This window comes from Thalassophryne amazonica, chromosome 12, assembly GCF_902500255.1.
Source record: "Thalassophryne amazonica chromosome 12, fThaAma1.1, whole genome shotgun sequence".
Taxonomy (NCBI): Eukaryota; Metazoa; Chordata; class Actinopteri; order Batrachoidiformes; family Batrachoididae; genus Thalassophryne; species Thalassophryne amazonica.
In genome coordinates this window covers 4,373,371-4,394,013 of record NC_047114.1, presented here as the reverse complement: position 1 = coordinate 4,394,013, position 20,643 = coordinate 4,373,371, and the positions used below count along the sequence as shown (strand labels likewise).

Below are 20,643 nucleotides of genomic sequence, written 5' to 3'. Positions count from 1 at the left end.
AAAAATGATGCCAGTGATGTGGAAGATTAATGTATACACACACACACACACACACACACACACACACACACACACACACACACACACACACACACACACACACACACACACACACACACACACACACACACACACACACACACACACACACACACACGTTTTCATGACATATCAGGACATATGACAGAAATGTAAAAAATGGGAACATGCCTTTCCCAAGGTCCTAGAGGCCTGGGAATCAAACCCATACTTACAGGAACATGTCCATCTGTTGAGTTTTTGGTGAGGATTATATATTTAATTTAATTTAATTTATTTGATCTTAACTTTTTGACTTGATCTCTGTACCTTGTATTTCACAGTGTCAATGTGTCTTTATGTGATAATTTGTTCCATGTCTGTCTAATGTTGTTTTCTTGTGTGTGATGCACGGAGCTTTTTGCACAACCATTTCCTATGTGTTTTTTTTTAACTACAAAAGGCAAATAAACTAATCTTGAATCTTGATATCGGTCAAACTGGATTTTGATGCTACATATGAGGACACTACGTGACTTATGTATGAATACAATAACATCACACTGAAAGTGTGTGAAAAGTGTGTTGAGTTCCAAAAACTGGCCACTAGGCTGTGAAATTGAAGATGAGCAAAAACGCTAAACACACTTACTTTCCAAAAATTGTTATATTTTATGACATCTTTTTTGGTCTAGGAGCATGTTGGGGAGCGACAGAGTTTTGAATGTTTTAGAGTGCTCAGAAAATGAGGACATGGAAAATGTCCTCATTTTTATCAGTGTCCTAATATTGAAGGTGTGTTATCATAAAAATGTCCTGTATTGTCATGAAAACAAATGCACAACACACACACACACACACACACACACACACACACACACACACACACACACACACACACACACACACACACACACACACACACACACACACACACACACACACACACACACACACACACACGCTGATCTGACATTAAAATGCACTTTAACAATGTCTTTAAATAGCCTTTTGCAGATAGAAATATCCAGGTTTCCTGGAGTTTGAGCTGCTGCAGAGGCAAAAATAACACCACTGCCACCAGGGATGAAAAACAGAAATAGAGCGCTGTAGCTCGTCTTATCCAGATCCAAGTGGGATCATCGGAATAAAAGTCACTGCTACTGCCACCGTTCAGTCTGCAGGCTGGCTGTCAGCGCCACCTCCAGGAAAACGTCCTTACACGTGCATCTGTACGTTCACTTGTTTCCTTTGCCAGAGGTAAGAAAGGCCAAAGCTATGACAATGAAACAGCGCCACCTTAAGTTGCCCAGTCGGCATCACAGGAGGCCATATGTTCCTGGTTTGGCATCAGGAGTCCAGGTAGATGGAGTAGATCTGACTGAGACAGCGGTCCACACCTCCCGCCTGGAAGAGGAAGCTTTCATCCGGACACGGAGAGCAGCCGCCTCCGGCCTGACCCTGCAGATCCTGCAACAAGTCAAACCCTGGGGAAAAAAGAAAGAAAAAATGTTTATATTAAAAATATAAAACATCTACACTTTGAGATGGCATTTTTCATCAGTATTTACAAAACTAATAAAGTCCGCCTGTTTTATGATACAAGTTGTGGTGGCCACCAGACCTAGGCTTTGTTGGCTACTAGATCTATGCTTTGTTGGCTACTAGACCTAGGCTTTGTTGGCTACTAGACCTACGCTTTGTTGGCTACTAGATCTATGCTTTGTTGGCTACTAGACCTAGGCTTTGTTGGCTACTAGATCTATGCTTTGTTGGCTACTAGATCTATGCTTTGTTGGCTACTAGACCTAGGCTTTGTTGGCTACTAGATCTATGCTTTGTTGGCTACTAGATCTATGCTTTGTTGGCTACTAGACCTAGGCTTTGTTGGCTACTAGATCTATGCTTTGTTGGCTACTAGACCTAGGCTTTGTTGGCTACTAGACCTAGGCTTTGTTGGCTACTAGATCTATGCTTTGTTGGCTACTAGATCTATGCTTTGTTGGCTACTAGACCTAGGCTTTGTTGGCTACTAGATCTATGCTTTGTTGGCTACTAGATCTATGCTTTGTTGGCTACTAGACCTAGGCTTTGTTGGCTACTAGACCTAGGCTTTCGAAACAGCTGCTGGCCACTGGACTGAGGGCTTGGAAGGGAAACTGAAAAACAAGGTCATCTACAGCTCCACACAACTTCAAACCAGACATGGTGAAAGTGACAAGGAAAGACTGAAGGAAGAGGGCTGCATTTCTGTCACACTAGTGCACATGGTGCTTTACAATGATGCTTCACATTAACTTCCACAGCCAAAGCTAGTATCCATTTTTTCAGATGGGTGTTTTAAGACAATGTGATTACAATAGTTTTTAAAGTATAAGTCACACCTATCAAAAAAAAACAAAAAACAAACAAACTCTTGAAGAGGAAAAAATAAATTCAAGTAACACCATTTTGAAAGCATCATCACCTGTTTAATTTTGGCTTTTTGTTGTACTTTTATTATTGCTGTTTATTTTGTTTTGTGCTTTGATAACTGGAAAAGTCAGACATAAATAATTATTATTGGATCAAATGCATGATTTTTTTTCACTATACAAGTTACAATGGAGTATAAGTTGTGAGAGCTCACAAACTAGTACAATAACTACAACTTTTACTCTGGAAAATACAAAGTGTCTTGTACAAAGGCACAGACAGGTAGCATGAGCAGGATTCAAACGCAGGTGTACATATCGTCAGGCCAGCCCCTTATCCGCTGAGCCACCTGCTCAGTAAAAGATGAAGACAAAATCCCTTCTGCAAGGTTGTGATGATTTGTGACTCTGTTCTTCAAGTTTAGAACAAAACCGCTGTGAAATACTCAAAGTTATTTATTTTAGTAGCATTTTAGTAACTTATTTCTCTGACTGAGTACATTTCAGTGCAGAAATGGGCCGGTCTGTGAATGACAACCACACCTGCTTCTAATCCACCATCAACCAAGGTTCCCCTGAGCATCCAGCAGGTGGCAGACACATCTTTGGGATATTACACAGACAAAACAAAGATTTTTTTTTTTCCTGTTCACCAGATCTGAATGAGTTTATTCTCTTTATTTATCAGATTTGAGTTACAGTATTTAAAACCTAGAGGAGATGATTATTTAATCTAATCCATCACTTCATGCATCAAAATGTGGGTTGTGTGTTACATCACAGATTCTATCCACAGTGTGTTACATCACAGATTCCAGATTCTCTGAATTTTGTGATTATATTATGGACTGTAGATGATGGAATCCCTAAATTCCTTGCAATTGAACATTGAGAAACATTGTTCTTAAACTGCGTGACTATTTTTGTCATGCAGTTGTTCACAAAGTGGTGATCCTCACGCCATTTTTGCTTGTGAATGGCTGAGACTTTTGGGGATGGTCCTTTTATACCCAACCATGTGTGTCCTCAGTTCCCAAACGCTTATTGAGTGTTGTTAGAAGGAAAGGTGATGTAACACAGTGGTAAACATACCACTGTCCCAGCTTTTTTGAAACATGTTGCAGGCATCCATTTCAAAATGAGCAAATATTTGCACAAAAACAATAAAGTTTATCAGTTTGAACATTAAATATCTTGTCTTTGTGGTGTATTCAGTTGAATATAGGTTGAAGAGGATTTGCAAATCATTGGGTTCTGTTTTTATTCACATTTTACACAACATCCCAACTTCATTGGAACTGAGGTTGTAGAATAGAATGGGGCGGCATGGTGGTTAGTGGTTAGCACTTGTGCCTCACAGCAAGAAGGCCGTGGGATTGATTCCCAGCCTTTTTGTGTGGAGTTTGCATGTTCTCCCTGTGTGTGTGGGTTTCCTCCGGTTTCCTCCCACAATCAACAACATGCTTATTTAGGGTCTGCTCCTTTCTCTGCCCCTGACCGAGGCAGCGTCTCTACATCTGGTGTTGGTCCCCGGGTGCCGGACTGTGGCTGCTCACTGCCCCTAGTGGTTAGATTGTGTCTAATTGTAACTAGGATGGCAAAATCCTAGGACATCTTACTACTCATCACTAATTGAAGAAAATAAGAACAACCCCAGGTTTCTTTTCAGCACTGTAGCCAGGCTGACAAAGAGTCAGAGCTCTATTGAGCTGAGTATTCCATTAACTTTAACTAGTAATGACTTCAGACTTTCTTTGCTAACAAAATTTAACTATTAGAGAAAAAATTACTCATAACCATCCCAAAGACATATCGTTATCTTTGGCTGCTTTCAGTGATGCCTGTATTTGGTTAGACTCTTTCTCTCCGATTGTTCTGTCTGAGTTATTTTCATTAGTTACTTCATCAAACCATCAACATGTTTATTAGACCCCATTCCTACCAGGCTGCTCAAGGAAGCCCTACCATTATTTAATGCTTCGATCTTAAATATGATCAATCTATCTTTATTAGTTGGCTATGTACCACAGGCTTTTAAGGTGGCAGTAATTAAACCATTACTTAAAAAGCCATCACTTGACCCAGCTATCTTAGCTAATTATAGGCCAATCTCCAACCTTCCTTTTCTCTCAAAAATTCTTGAAAGGGTAGTTGTAAAACAGCTAACTGATCATCTGCAGAGGAATGGTCTATTTGAAGAGTTTCAGTCAGGTTTTAGAATTCATCATAGTACAGAAACAGCATTAGTGAAGGTTACAAATGATCTTCTTATGGCCTCGGACAGTGGACTCATCTCTGTGCTGTTCTGTTAGACCTCAGTGCTGCTTTTGATACTGTTGACCATAAAATTTTATTACAGAGATTAGAGCATGCCATAGGTATTAAAGGCACTGCGCTGCGGTGGTTTGAATCATATTTGTCTAATAGATTACAATTTGTTCATGTAAATGGGGAATCTTCTTCACAGACTAAAGTTAATTATGAGTTCCTCAAGGTTCTGTGCTAGGACCAATTTTATTCATTTATACATGCTTCCCTTAGGCAGTATTATTAGACGGTATTGCTTAAATTTTCATTGTTACACAGATGATACCCGCTTTATCTATCCATGAAGCCAGAGGACACACACCAATTAGCTAACTGCAGGATTGTCTTACAGACATAAAGACATGGATGACCTCTAATTTCCTGCTTTTAAACTCAGATAAAACTGAAGTTATTGTACTTGGCCCCACAAATCTTAGAAACATGGTGTCTAACCAGATCCTTACTCTGGATGGCATTACCCTGACCTCTAGTAATACTGTGAGAAATCTTGGAGTCATTTTGATCAGGATATGTCATTCAAAGCGCATATTAAACAAATATGTAGGACTGCTTTTTTGCATTTACGCAATATCTCTAAAATCAGAAAGGTCTTGTCTCAGAGTGATGCTGAAAAACTAATTCATGCATTTATTTCCTCTAGGCTGGACTATTGTAATTCATTATTATCAGGTTGTCCTAAAAGTTCCCTAAAAAGCCTTCAGTTAATTCAAAATGCTGCAGCTAGAGTACTGACGGGGACTAGAAGGAGAGAGCATATCTCACCCATATTGGCCTCTCTTCATTGGCTTCCTGTTAATTCTAGAATAGAATTTAATATTCTTCTTCTTACTTATAAGGTTTTGAATAATCAGGTCCCATCTTATCTTAGGGACCTCGTAGTACCATATCACCCCAATAGAGCGCTTCGCTCTCAGACTGCAGGCTTACTTGTAGTTCCTAGGGTTTGTAAGAGTAGAATGGGAGGCAGAGCCTTCAGCTTTCAGGCTCCTCTCCTGTGGAACCAGCTCCCAATTCAGATCAGGGAGACAGACACCCTCTCTACTTTTAAGATTAGGCTTAAAACTTTCCTTTTTGCTAAAGCTTATAGTTAGGGCTGGATCAGGTGACCCTGAACCATCCCTTAGTTATGCTGCTATAGACGTAGACTGCTGGGGGGTTCCCATGATGCACTTTCTTTCTCTTTTTGCTCTGTATGCACCACTCTGCATTTAATCATTAGTGATTGATCTCTGCTCTCTTCCACAGCATGTCTTTTTCCTGATTCTCTCCCTCAGCCCCAACCAGTCCCAGCAGAAGACTGCCCCTCCCTGAGCCTGGTTCTGCTGGAGGTTTCTTCCTGTTAAAAGGGAGTTTTTCCTTCCCACTGTAGCCAAGTGCTTGCTCACAGGGGGTCGTTTTGACCGTTGGGGTTTTACATAATTATTGTATGGCCTTGCCTTACAATATAAAGCGCCTTGGGGCAACTGTTTGTTGTGATTTGGCGCTATATAAAAAAATTGATTGATTGAAAATGCAGAGGACAAGTTTGGCTGTATGTATATATGCGCAATGACAATAAAGTTTATATTCTATTCTATTCAATACAGAATAAAGATGGCGAATCCCAAAGAGGACCACATGATGTGTTACAGTGTCACACAGACTGAATCTCGCTGTCACATGTTGAAGTTGTTACTCTCTGATGCCGCTTAGTCTTCATTTTGTCTCAGCAGTGTCCTTAGAATAACAGCTGAGACACTGACGGCGCCTATGGTTATTTTACTTTGTAATTCATGACAAAATAATGACTTAAATTGTGCTGTGAGGGATTTTAAAGCCTGACTTTCTTCCCCTGACGTTTTCACAGTCTGACCTGCAGAATGAGACGCAGACGGGTTTGTGAAATAACTGCAGGGCTCAAAGCCGCCATCACCGCCCGGCTGAGTGTCTTTTCCTCCGTCGTACAGGCAGCCTGAGTGGCACAGAGAGGAAAGGATGAGCGACAACACAAACAGGCGGCGCTGATGAGGTCACACGGTGTCAGCGGCGGTACCTTGTTGCTGCGACACCAGCTGCTGCTGCTGGCTGTAGGCTTTGTGGTAATCCTGCAGCCTGACGTCTGCCAAAGAAGCCACCGGACTGACGTCTGCCGACACCAACGACGACATCACTTGGTTCCTGACACAAAACAAGAGAGAAGTGAATTCGTGGCACGTGGTCCATCTGTGCAGAAGCGCTCTGATCCAAACCCAACTGAACACCTGCAGCAGATCTTAGAGCGGCGTATCAGAGCGCCGTCTCTACCGGCATCATCAGAAAAACCGTCAGAGTTGGTTTCACCCAACAAACTCGAAACAGTGACGCTTCTTCAGGTTCCAGCTTCATCACTGTGGCCAGTCAGCGTAATAATAATAATAATAATAATAATAATAATAATAATAATAATAATGATGTGAGGGGAACTGCCTTTTTGTGGACACCGTCTTCATTTGATTCATTATAATGGTGGAATGGTGGAGTAACAGGAAGACAGAGGAATGTCTACTCGACACAGGTTTACCATACTGTTTGTACATGTTAATTCGTTCACAACTTCTCCGCCAGTTCGTTGTGATTTCTTGTCCTCGTTCCAGCCTTTGAATTTGCTCTGTTTTTGCCTTGCCGTGTTTGACGGTTTCATTTTTGACCTCGCTCCTGCCTCATGTGCTTAGTGTCCAGGGGCCTCACGTACAAAGACTTGCATTGACTTTCTACTAAAAGCTGGCGTACCGCAAAACTCTGAATCAGGCGTAATATATTCAGATATATCAAAGTGCGTGTAGGCATGAATCCACACACATTCAGTTTATACATCCCACTGAACGTGGAATTTAGCACACATGCACACACACCAATCTCCTCCCTGGCCACGCCTCTATCTGAATATACAAATGTATTCAAATAGTTTGGTTGTTGTGCTGACGGCACCATAAGTATGGAGTGTTGTGTGTTTGTTGACGCCCGCCATCGTCTCCATGTTGTTGTGTGTAAAAATTAAAGAACTTTCAGTTACAATGTGCAAAACACTGAAAGCTGTGGTTAGATCGCCGTTCTCTCAGCTCGCTGTCATGTAAAATGGAAATTAAATAAGTACGTTTGTGTGTGTACATGTTGAACTGAGCTGCGCGCACACACTGAAGTAAAAAGATGCTGTTTTTCTTTCAGCGCAATTACACGGATGAATTATTTAACCACCAAGCAGCAATATATAGATGATTTACTGCCACCTGCTGGATTGGCATGTGAGTCCAGAATGTAAATATCAATGTGTTTTGTTCAGTGTTGTTTGCTAATATATGTAGCTTCTCTAAAAAACGTTTGGTCTTGGCGCCATTCATCCTTGACCCAAAATACATAAACATACCAAAAAGCAAATGTCAGCTCTCCACAGTTTGTGTGGGATCACAATTGCACGCACACACACATGCATGCAGAGCTTTTTGTCTTTTCTGCATTCTGTTGTAAGCAGGTGCTTTTAATTTCACAAATGGAGAATGTTGCAGAACACAATAAAAGCACTACACTTATGGTACCAGGAGCATGACACTTAACTAAACTGACTAAACCAGTTGAACTACAAAAACACAATAAATCAATAACACTAACAACGCTGTCAAACGAACACGAACCACAATAACAACATTTTAAATCCCAAAACGTCAAACTCCCATGGTGCATTGCAGCATAATGTACATTGGGAGGTGATGGTGTAGTGGTTAAACATTGGGCTTGAGACCAGAGGCTCCTCAGTTCAAATCCCAGCCTGTCCAGAAAATCACAAGGTCCTTAATCCCCTGGTGGCTCCCGGTGTGTAGTGAGGACCTTGTATGGCAGCAGCCTCACATCAGGGTGAATGTGAGGCATTATTGTAAAGCACTTTGAGCACCTGATGCAGATGGAAAAGCGCTATATAAATGCAGTCCATTTACCTTTGTTTACTGGTTAGATAAAATTGCTAATTTCTCCAAAAATATTTGTCCTATCAACTTTCTGTTTCTGCAACATTCATCTTTGACCCAAAATACATAAACATACCAAATGTCAAGTGTCTCACACACACACACACACACACACACACACACACACACACACACACACACACACACACACACACACACACACACACACACACACACACACACACACACACACACACACACAGAGGCCACTTAGCTATTATAATATAGATGATGATGATTATTTGAATAATTTTAACAGTATGAGAAAATACTTCAAATCTAGGCTCGAGTCTCCCATGTGCCTTTTGGAAAAACTACAACTTGAACTTCACATCTTTTTAATAAAATCCTTTTGTCTTCCACATCTCTGTGAAGGCGTCTAACTGCTGAAACTGGACTTCTTCGTACCATGAGGTGGATGTGGTCGAGACCTCACCTCTTTGAGGTGACTTTGTTGTGATTTGGCACGACATAAATATAAATTGAATTTCATAAACTCTAAGAGTCACAACATGATCTGTAATAACATCTTTGTTTTCATTTTCTTCTACTTGGCTTCACTTTTGCTTCTGCTGAAATGTTTAAGAATTCTTCTGTCATATGGAGAGAAACCAGCGTTTCATTAAATTCCAAAACATTTCAGCGCTTCGCCGCCAAACCAAAATCACTCCTGGTAAAATGACATGTAATGATTTAATAACATGCCTTAAATGAAATGTAACAGTAGCACACAAGCAACCAGAGATGCACAAATCATGACATTTTTAAGATAATTGCTATAATCTCAGTGTAATTATTTTAAATGTAAATAAAGCATACTATGAATATGTACAAATGTAGTTTTTATTGTCAGTTTGGTGAGTTAAATATGGGAACAACTGGCAGTTTGGCAGCGAATATTCATATTGGGTTTTTTGTGTGGGGGGTAATTATAGAGGATTTTATTGCAATATGTGGATTATGTTGGATTTACTCAAGGAGGCAAATACTACTTATTGATACAGCACTTTCAGTGGTGCATACAAAGTGCTGCACAAAGTATAACAGGAAATACATAGAACACAAATTTAAAAATACTGAGACAAAAAGAAAATTCACTGTAGGTATTCAGGCACTAACGCTGCTGTTTCACCTTGAGTTCAACTCACCAAAAACAAATGAAAAAACCACCATCACAGTATAAACTGCCCCAAAACGCAGAAATATACACTGCAAAAAAAAAAAAAAAAAAAAAACCCTGTTGTTTTTACAGGAAAACGCTGGCAGCTGTGGTTACCAGAGAATTCCTGTAAAAAATACAGCAGCAGTAGATAACTTTACAACTGTTAAATCTACAAAAAAAGAGAGCCTATTTTTGTAGATTTAACAGTTTTTTAATGAGTCAGCCGTGGTTCATTCACTGTAAATCCATTTACATATTACATCTGTAAAGTTATCTACTGTGCTGCTGTATTTTTTACAGGAATTCCCTGGTAACCACAGCTGCCAGCGTTTTCCTGTAAAAACAACAGGTTTTTTTTTTTTTACAGTGTAGCTTACAGTCAAATGTCACTAATTCACTCTGTGCAGCAGATATAAAAGATAACTTATGGCTTTTTGGAGGAAACTTATGGAGTTTTATATTCAGTCTGGCCGTCAGAGCCTGGTTTGGGAGCCACTGCTTGTTTGAGGTACAACATCAGATTCAGGGCCCCACCGAGAACAGAAGCTGCAGGAGACAGAAGAGGCTGAAGTGTGGCAGCAAACATCCAGTGATGCCTCGGTACAAGAACGTTCCCATCAAATTCCCAGTGCTAAATTCCAAACGTGGACACAACATCATATGGAATCATTGCCCCCTTCAGGTGGAGAAATGGAATCAGGCTCCGTTATGATGCTGCAGGAATGTGCTGACTTTGCACAAACAGATTCCACATGGAAACGAATGAGCCACTGGAGCCAAGTGGGGGGAGGCGATAGGCATTGGAATGTCTCTCCATGGAGATATGCAGCTGAAAGCCCTCAGAACGGTATTTGAGTCGCCTCCCCCGTCTTTCAAAGAGCTCACGCTCGGCGTTTGGCGTGGGCCTGCTGATGTGCTGCGGCGTATTGGTCCCCTGAGCGCGGCGCGGCCTCGGGTTCTGCTGGAAGGATTTTAGTGGTCTTCATAAATAAGCCGATTTGTCAGAGGTACTGATGGATGCTGGCTCGTGGACCTTCTCCATCCACGTCTGACCAGCTGTAAAAAAGGAAGCGTTTTCAGATTTCTTTACGTATCTCTCATTAACGGTCCTCTGGTCTCTTTATTAGCCCCATTCCCCTCGTCAAATGTCATCATATTTCATCTAGTCGTCTCTGCTGGCTGAAGACGGACACAAAAGACCAAATTAATCAAGAAGACTTTTTGAAACCTAAGCAGGGCTTCCCACGGTAATGCAGACCAGCTTTTGTGTAAGATTGTGTAAACAGAGGCGGTTTTGATATAATACGACTGCTGAAATGAGTGTGTGCAGCTCTGCCACGATGACTGCGAGCCCGAAGAATTCAACACGTGTCTGGACTCCCCTCCGCGGCCCCAGAACCATCAGAGCTGACTTTAACTATAAACAATGGCGTCTGTTCCGCGGCGAACATTTTTGCAACGTTGCAGCAGCATAGCTGAGATGTCTGAGCCGTGCGCACACCGCTGCTTCAAGCTGCCGTCGTGGCCGCAGAGCCAAAACTGAAAACAAGCACAAGGTTCACGCCTGAGGGAGCAGCTGTCAGCGCCACCGCAACAAACCGTTACTGCTCCGCTCGCGATACCTGCTAAACCCCTTCAGCGCGCTCCTTTAAAACTGCAGCCAGATCAGCTCTTTAATGCCAGAGCAAGAGGAATCCTGAATCCAGATCTGCTGATTTATCAGCAGCTTTCACCTCCGTCATGTAGAGCTGCACGATATATTGTTTGAGCATCATCACTGTGATAAAATGCGCCACAGTCACATCACAGGACACCTGACGACTCCCTGCTAGTGGTGTCAGGGATCACAGTTGATCCGTAATCCGTACTGAGCGCCCCACACGGTTTGGAATGCATGTGAGCCAAGGATTAATTGCACAGTTTATATAAGTGTGATTTCAGGTCATGGTGATTCATGTTTAATATAACTGCAATAATTTTGATGCAGTTGAAGTAAAAAAAAAATAAAAAAAAATCACAGGCTGAGTGGAAGAAATGCAGCTGATCTGCACTCACACAGCCTCACACAACTCAAAGCGTGTGCGCAGCCGAGGTGGCTGAGTCCACAGTTCTGGAAAAAATGTCCATTTCTGAGCATCTGCTTGTCAGGATCCCTGAGTCAGATGAATGCATTTCTCCAGAAAGGGTTATGAGTAAAACTACTGTTACTTTCTCATCAAACAATATACGTAGACACCCCCATCTCTTTTTTTGGAGGGGAGGGGGAGGTTATGTCAGAAAGAGCATCCAGCATAATACCTGTGTGCCAAATCAACATGCATATCCACCTTGGATCTGCTGTGGCGACCCCAAGTGACAACACAGGAGCAGCCAAAAGGACTTACTTCACTATGATTTTGACAAAGGTATGTTTTTATTCAGTGACAGTATTCATACTGCAGTTTAATACAGTTAAATGTGTGCAGCCTTTTTTAAGATTTAAATAATAATTTTCTTTGGAACCACTATAATTTTATTTATTAGCAGTTAAATAGGGGAGTAATAATATGACAATGCCAATATGATCCAAATTTACGTTGTCATAAGAACATACAGCCTTGAACTAGTTATAGTAGCAACCCCTACAGTCTATGACAGCCCCATCAGATCAGGTGGAGGATGCTGGGAAGCACACGGTGACAGTGAATCAGCATAGAGAGGCACAGTGATGCAGCTGGCTGCTCTCTCATATATAGTATTATAGTATTTTATAGCTTTAAGTATTTTATTTTAAAATATTGTGTAAAACATTGGACATTCAGGACTACACATAAAATTATTTTCATGACTCAAGTTATTTTTATTATTTATTCATTTATTCATTCAACACTTTTGCATGGACAACCACCTGTAGTTCGCTCTCCTTTTACAGCACAAGATTTCCTGAATTACTTTGGGAAGAAAATAGAAGACATCAGGTTAAACATATCCCGGCATGCCTTAACCCAGCCACTACACCCTGCTATTGATGTGGGCACCACTACTGAGGTATTACCTAGATTTACAGAATTTGATAGTATCTCACTAGACATGCTGACAAAACTCGTAATGTCAACAAAAAGCACAACCTGTTTGATCCTATACCAGCAAAACTGTTTAAGGACCTGTGGTCCACTCTTGGGCCGACTGTGCTGGAAATTATTAATCTTTCTCCACAGTTCCACAGGGGTCTGTCTTAGGCCCCCTGCTTTTCTCCCTTTATATAGCACTCCTTGGGCACATATTGCGGTGTTTTCGGATTACTATTCACTGCTGTGCAGATGATACTCAGTTATACATGCCAATAACTGCTGGTAATCTCATTAACATAAAATCCTTAGAAGATTGCCTTGCAGCAGTGAGAAGTTGGATGTCTAGAAACTTCCTACTTTTAAACTCTGATAAGACTGAAATGATGGTTCTTGGTCCAGTGAGACATCGGCATCAATTTGACCAGTTAACGCTCAGCCTCGGCTCATGTGTCATACATCACACTGACAAAGTGAGGAACCCTGGGGTCATTTTTGATCCTTCGTTGTCCTTTGGCCTCCACATTAGAAATACTACTCGGACTGCTTTCTTCCACCTGCGAAATATAGCAAAGATTCGTCCCATCCTGTCTATGGCTGATGCTGAGACCCTGATTCATGCATTTATCTCTTCTAGATTGGACTACTGCAATGTTCTATTTTCTGGTTTACCGCAGTCCAGCATTAGGGGTATCCAATTGGTTCAAAATGCTGCAACCAGACATTTGACACGAAGCAGAAAGTTCGACCACATTACATCCATTTTAGCATTCCTTCACTGGCTTCCTGTCCCAGTGAGATCAGATTTTAAGGTTCTGCTACTAACTTATAAAATTATTCATGGACTGGCACCCTCCTACGTAGCTGACCTAATTAAACCTTACGTACCAGCCTGGGCTTTACGTTCTCAGGGTGCAGGACTACTTTGTGTCCCTAAGGTGAATAAGAAGTCTGCGGGTCACAGAGCTTTCTCTTATCGTGCCCCTGTTCTGTGGAATGATCTCCCTGCATCAATAAAACAGTCAGATTCTGTGGAGATTTTCAAGTCCAGACTTAAGATGCACTTATTTTCCCTTTCATATGGCTAGCATACTGGTACAGTTCTATTTTACACTTTTTACTCTTTTAATTCATTTTATTAGTAATTGGAGCGTGCCGCGGCCTCAACTTTACCTAAATTCTGGGTCTTTTAGTGTAGCTTAGGGCTAGTGGCCGGCGATCACCTTAGTATTTCTCTGTTTTTCTTGTTGTTTAATGTTGACAAATTATACAGTATTTCTTGTCTTTCTGATGCCTGATTCTGTTTTTTCTCTAAGGTGCAGCTCCATCCAGAGATGGGAGTTGTATTTGTGTTGGTGATCCTCCTGTCAATCAATCAATCAATCAATTTTTTTTATATAGCGCCAAATCACAACAAACAGTTGCCCCAAGGCGCTTTATATTGTAAGGCAAGGCCATACAATAATTATGTAAAACCCCAACGGTCAAAACGACCCCCTGTGAGCAAGCACTTGGCTACAGTGGGAAGGAAAAAACTCCCTTTTAACAGGAAGAAACCTCCAGCAGAACCAGGCTCAGGGAGGGGCAGTCTTCTGCTGGGACTGGTTGGGGCTGAGGGAGAGAACCAGGAAAAAGACATGCTGTGGAGGGGAGCAGAGATTGATCACTAATGATTAAATGCAGAGTGGTGCATACAGAGCAAAAAAAAAAAGAAACAGTGCATCATGGGAACCCCCCAGCAGTCTACGTCTATAGCAGCATAACTAAGGGATGGTTCAGGGTCACCTGATCCAGCCCTAACTATAAGCTTTAGCAAAAAGGAAAGTTTTAAGCCTAATCTTAAAAGTAGAGAGGGTGTCTGTCTCCCTGATCTGAATTGGGAGCTGGTTCCACAGGAGAGGAGCCTGAAAGCTGAAGGCTCTGCCTCCCATTCTACTCTTACAAACCCTAGGAACTACAAGTAAGCCTGCAGTCTGAGAGCGAAGCGCTCTATTGGGGTAATATGGTACTACGAGGGTCCCTAAGATAAGATGGGACCTGATTATTCAAAACCTTATAAGTAAGAAGAAGAATTTTAAATTCTATTCTAGAATTAACAGGAAGCCAATGAAGAGAGGCCAATATGGGTGAGATATGCTCTCTCCTTCTCTCCTGTCCTGTGCGCCAATACCATTTCTTGTATATTCGTCCGTGAATTGTTCTGTAATTTATGTTTTGTAGCATGGTCCAAGCAGAGGGTCACCCCTTTGAGTCTGGTCTGCTTGAGGTTTCTTCCTCAGAGGGAGTTTTTCCTTCCCACTGTTGCTCTGGGGGTTGGTAAGGTTAGACCTTACCTGTGTGAAGTGCTTTGAGGCAACTCTGTTGTGATTTGGCGCTATATAAATGAAAATAAGTTGAAGTTGAAATAAGTTTATTTATTTTTGCTGACTCGAAAAATGATCAGATCTGTGGCTTAAAATTAATAAACAAATAAATTGTCCGAACTTAATTGTGGCTTTTGTGATCTGTGACAGCCCTACTCCCTACTACGGTTGTTAAAATAAATAAATAAATAAATAAACATGCTCGGGTACTCATCAATATTCAAAATTACGACCGATTACATATGCATTGGCAAGAGAATCAATACAAACATCTTCATTTCATCTAGTTTCCACACACATTCACACTGCAGACAGAGAAGCTCACAGCTGGCCAAAGAAAAAAATAACTTCACAGAGCACTGTTAGATATCATGAGATGAGATTGCAAAGCATCTTGTTTAAAGGTACAGTACCAAGGGGTTTTTAAAGATTTAAGTCACTAAAGAATGTTCTTTGGCACCACTATCATTTTATTAGATAAGCAACTCATAGTAAAATACTGCCAATATGATCAAAATTCATGCTGTCTGGAAACAATTTACATTTCCCACCCCTGAGGGGGAGACATTCAGGGGATCAGAATCAGAATCAAAATAGATTTTACTCGCCAAGTCACAATACAAGGAATTTGACTTCGGTTTGAGCTGCAGTCTCTCTGTACGGCATGTAGAAAGATACACTAAACACTGAATAATTCACAGTAATAAAATGTGCAAATGATATGTGCAAGTAAATTAAAATGTACAATAAGAAAAAAAAATGTTATAACCAACATTTGGTAGATTCAGATTTACAAAAAAATCTTATGGATGTACATAAGATGGGTCACAGGTAAGTAAGTCCCTTTGGCTTCTCCCTCCTTGTTGTCTCTTGGGGTCGCCACAGCAGATCCGAGGTGGTCCTACATCTTGATTTGGCACAAGTTTTATGCCAGATGCCCTTCCTGATGCAAATTCATGGAGAATGGGCAGGAGTAGTCTTGAACCAAAACATTCTGGCCTGGAAACAAGCACACTTGCACTACATCAGAGAACTTAAAAATAGCCTTGCTATTGATTTTATTGTTTGTATCATTCTAGTGTTTTGTTTTGTTTTTTAAACACACCTAATTTTCTGCACACACCCCCCCCCCCCCCCCCATATCGAAAATGGTATCAAGTCTTTTCCTTGTTATATCTGAACTGTGTATAAAATTCTAGTAGAGTTTGAAATTCAACCCCAAACTCTACAACTTTTTTGTTGCTTGATTTAAAAGAAAAACCCTTACTTAAACTGAGGATTTTCTGCAACATGCAGATGCTTCACATCAAGTTAACTGCAAGTTGTCATAACCTTCCTGCGCTTGTCTGAACCTGTTAGTATTACATTCCAGGGAAGGAGATTCCTGGAATCGTGACTCAACAATCATACACAATTGACCTGAACAGTATGATGACATTAAACATTTCGCAGTTTTGCATCTTAGCAAAAAATTATCTGAGTTGATGCAAGTTCATTTATGTTTAGGACTTTTATTCTGAAATGTCACAATAAGAGCCGTATATTTCCTTTGCATTGCGTTTGACTGTGAAAAGATGTCTTCATTGTGAAACAGGAGAAAAAAGCAAAATCAGCTTCAGCTTTATGGAATTAGTTTAGGTACTGAAAAGATGATTATGACTTTTCCAGACTTTTACTGAGTGGTGCACCACTCGAAGAAGAAAGCCCCCCCCCCCCCCCCTTTTTTTTTGCCATTCTGACAAATGACCTGAACTGGGTCAAAAATTGCAATCTGATTCATTGCACCCCTTATTTACCAAACAAAGCTGGTATCCATTCAGAACCAGGTGGACTGAGACGACGCAGGTCATCTCATCCACAGGCACAGACAGGTACTGTGACGTACACACCTAGAATCGAACTCCTGTCCACAGACCCGTCTTCTCTGCACAAAGTTATTCCATAGCGACATGACATTTTGTTTTCACATCTTTAAAAAAGTAATTAATTAGTACAAAGTGCCACCAAAGTACAACCAATCAAATACTTGGAACCACTTGAGTTCTTTTACTTCATATGAAAGAAACAGTAAACACAAAAATGTGTGGAAATGTCAAACACTTTGCTTAAACTCACTCTTTAGATCCAAAGTCACGCAGCCATCCGCAAAGTAAACTTTATTTCGTCTCCTTCCTTCAAACGGTATAAAAGCACGTCTGTGTGTGTTAGTCTGTGTCTATCTGAGGGACGCACTGCTCCCAAAGAGCCGATCCAACACTTCATCCCCCTCAAACCACACACACACACACACACACACACACACACACACACACACACACACACACACACACACACACACACACACACACACACACACACACACACACACACACACACACACACAAGCTGATGGACAAGCTGCAGCGCAATCACTCAAGTATTAAATAATTAAAAGGAGTCAGAAGGGCCGCTCTCAGCCAGAGTAAACACACGCCTGGCGATGAGGTCAGAGCTCCACGCCGGCTGCACTTGAAGCAAAGATCATTTACTCACACGTTTAATGTCTCACTAAGTAATTCTGGGAAAAAAACAAGTGCTTGTCTGGTATTGGCTTTGGCAGGCCGCAGTGGACTGTGGGCACCAGCGAGATCCTCCAACATTCTCTCTAAAATGAGACATAAATGGGCAGACTGTGCATCGTTTGGTGGAAGCTTTGGCTCAGAGACGGTTCACAAAGACAAGTTTAGTTTTAAAAATTAAAACACACAAACAACCAAAGTCTCCAAACACACCTGAGTGTCAAACACGCACATTTTCAGTTAGGAGACATCCTACGGTTTTATTTCTGAACGTTTTGCACTTCTGGTAAAGAAGACCTTCCAAAAAAAAAGCAAAAAAAAACAAAAAACAACAAAAAACAACAACAACAACAACAACAACAAAAAAACATTAAAGTTAAATGCAAAGTGCATACAGCAAACTGTATGTAAAGAAGGAGAAACGGACAGACAGAGGGGATGAGCTGCATGGGGCACGCAGTAAACTAGAGTGATGGACTATGCAGATGGAAATGTGCTAACAAGCAAAGAGAGTGTGTTAAGAAGGTGGAGGGAACATTCTGAGGTGCTGATGAATGACGAAAAGGAGAGAAGACGGTTCTGAATAAACATATCAGGGGAAGCAGGACAGTTTGGAGACAAAGTCAGAGATGGGATAGAGAGGAGCGGACCCAGGCTACATAGGGAGAAGGATACTGAGGATGGAGCCACCAAGCATGAGAGGGGGAGGTCTATACTAAACTCCTACCTACCTCCTACCTACCTAAACTCTCTGAGTGAGATAGATTATCTCGTCAATAGTTTTACATCCTCATTGAGAACAACTTTGGATGCTGTAGCTCCTCTGAAAAAGAGAGCCTTAAATCAGAAGTGCCTGACTCCGTGGTATAACTCACAAACTCGCAGCTTAAAGCAGATAACCCGTAAGTTGGAGAGAAAATGGCGTCTCACTAATTTAGAAGATCTTCACTTAGCCTGGAAAAAGAGTCTGTTGCTCTATTAAAAAAAAAGCCCTCCGTAAAGCTAGGACCTTACTTATAAGGTTTTGAATAATCAGGTCCCATCTTATCTTAGGGACCTCATAGTACCATATCACCCCAATAGAGCACTTCGCTCTCAGACTGCAGGCTTACTTGTAGTTCCTAGGGTTTGTAAGAGTAGAATGGGAGGCAGAGCCTTCAGCTTTCAGGCTCCTCTCCTGTGGAACCAGCTCCCAATTCGGATCAGGGAGACAGACACCCTCTCTACTTTTAAGATTAGGCTTAAAACTTTCCTTTTTGCTAAAGCTTATAGTTAGGGCTGGATCAGGTGACCCTGAACCATCCCTTAGTTATGCTGCTATAGACGTAGACTGCTGGGGGGTTCCCATGATGCACTGTTTCTTTCTCTTTTTGCTCTGTATGCACCACTCTGCATTTAATCATTAGTGATCGATCTCTGCTTCCCTCCACAGCATGTCTTTTTCCTGGTTCTCTCCCTCAGCCCCAACCAGTCCCAGCAGAAGACTGCCCCTCCCTGAGCCTGGTTCTGCTGGAGGTTTCTTCCTGTTAAAAGGGAGTTTTTCCTTCCCACTGTAGCCAAGTGCTTGCTCACAGGGGGTCGTTTTGACCGTTGGGGTTTTACATAATTATTGTATGGCCTTGCCTTACAATATAAAGCGCCTTGGGGCAACTGTTTGTTGTGATTTGGCGCTATATAAAAAAATTGATTGATTGATTGATTGATAAAGATAAATCAATCGATTATTTTCTTGAATTATCAATTTGTTGAAAACGAGACCTTCAATCATCTGGTTTCATCCACAGCCCAAAGATTTTCAGCTTACTGACAAAGGCTTAATTTATTTCATTTATATAGCACCAAATCACAGCAAAGTTGCCACAAGGCGCTTTACACAAGTAAAGTCTAACTTTACCAACCCCCAGAGCAAGAACACAGGCAACAGTGCTAAGAAAAAAAACTACCTCTGATGATTGAGGAAGAAACCTCAAGCAGACCAGACTCAAAGGGGTGACCCTTTGCTTGCACCATGATACAGACACAATTGATCATACAAATATACAGGGAATTTTGGAAGTCCATGCTGGTGTCCAGGACGGGGGGGGTCCATAGATCCGGTCTATTTTCATGGCCATTAAAGAAGACACCCACTTCTACTTCTGGATGGAGCCACACCTCAAACAGAGAGAAACAAACAGAATCAGGTATCAGAAAGACAACAAATACAGTGTAATTTGTCAGCATTAAACAACAAGAAAACTTAGTTAGTGAAGCTTAGGGCTAGGGCTAACAGACGCAGATTTTAGATAAAGTTGAGGCCATGGCACACTCCGTTTACTAATAAAATTAATTTAAAGGGGTCTGAACATTAGTAACATACTATGCCAGTATGCTAGCCATACGAAAGGGAAAATAAGTGTGTCTTAAGTCTGGACTTGAAAGTCTCTACAGAATCTGACTGTTTTATTGATGCAGGGAGATCATTCCACAGAACAGGGGCACGATAAGAGAAAGACATAGTACAATACAAACAGAAAATAGTCACATTTTAGAAGCTGAAATCACTAAGTTTGGATTAACTGATTATTACAATTGCTGATAATTGAAAAGTCAATTAATACTTGATTAATGGGTGCAGTGACATCCCACAATTAACAATTTTTTTTTAAGAGTATCGCAGCAGTGACATTCATATCTCTGGGTCCTTGGACATTGAGACGGGGAAACATCTGGAAACCACTTACGGGGTGATGAGGTCACTGCACAGAGGTCTTTGACCATGCTGATGTGTTTCTTT

General features: G+C 41.3%; 1 protein-coding gene across 1 annotated transcript in view; it reads right to left on the bottom strand.

The window, feature by feature from the left end:
* Nucleotides 1–793: 793 nt before the first annotated feature.
* LOC117522483 (zinc finger protein GLIS1) overlaps nucleotides 794–20,643 on the bottom strand; it is an 81,777-nt gene continuing 61,927 nt past the window's right edge. The window contains exons 6-8 of the mRNA XM_034183905.1: nucleotides 6,793–6,917; nucleotides 6,613–6,711; nucleotides 794–1,505 (exon numbers count right to left, since the gene is read on the bottom strand). Coding sequence (XP_034039796.1) covers nucleotides 1,369–1,505; nucleotides 6,613–6,711; nucleotides 6,793–6,917 — 361 coding nt within the window. The 3' untranslated portion in view covers nucleotides 794–1,368. The remainder of the gene's footprint in view (nucleotides 1,506–6,612; nucleotides 6,712–6,792; nucleotides 6,918–20,643) is intronic.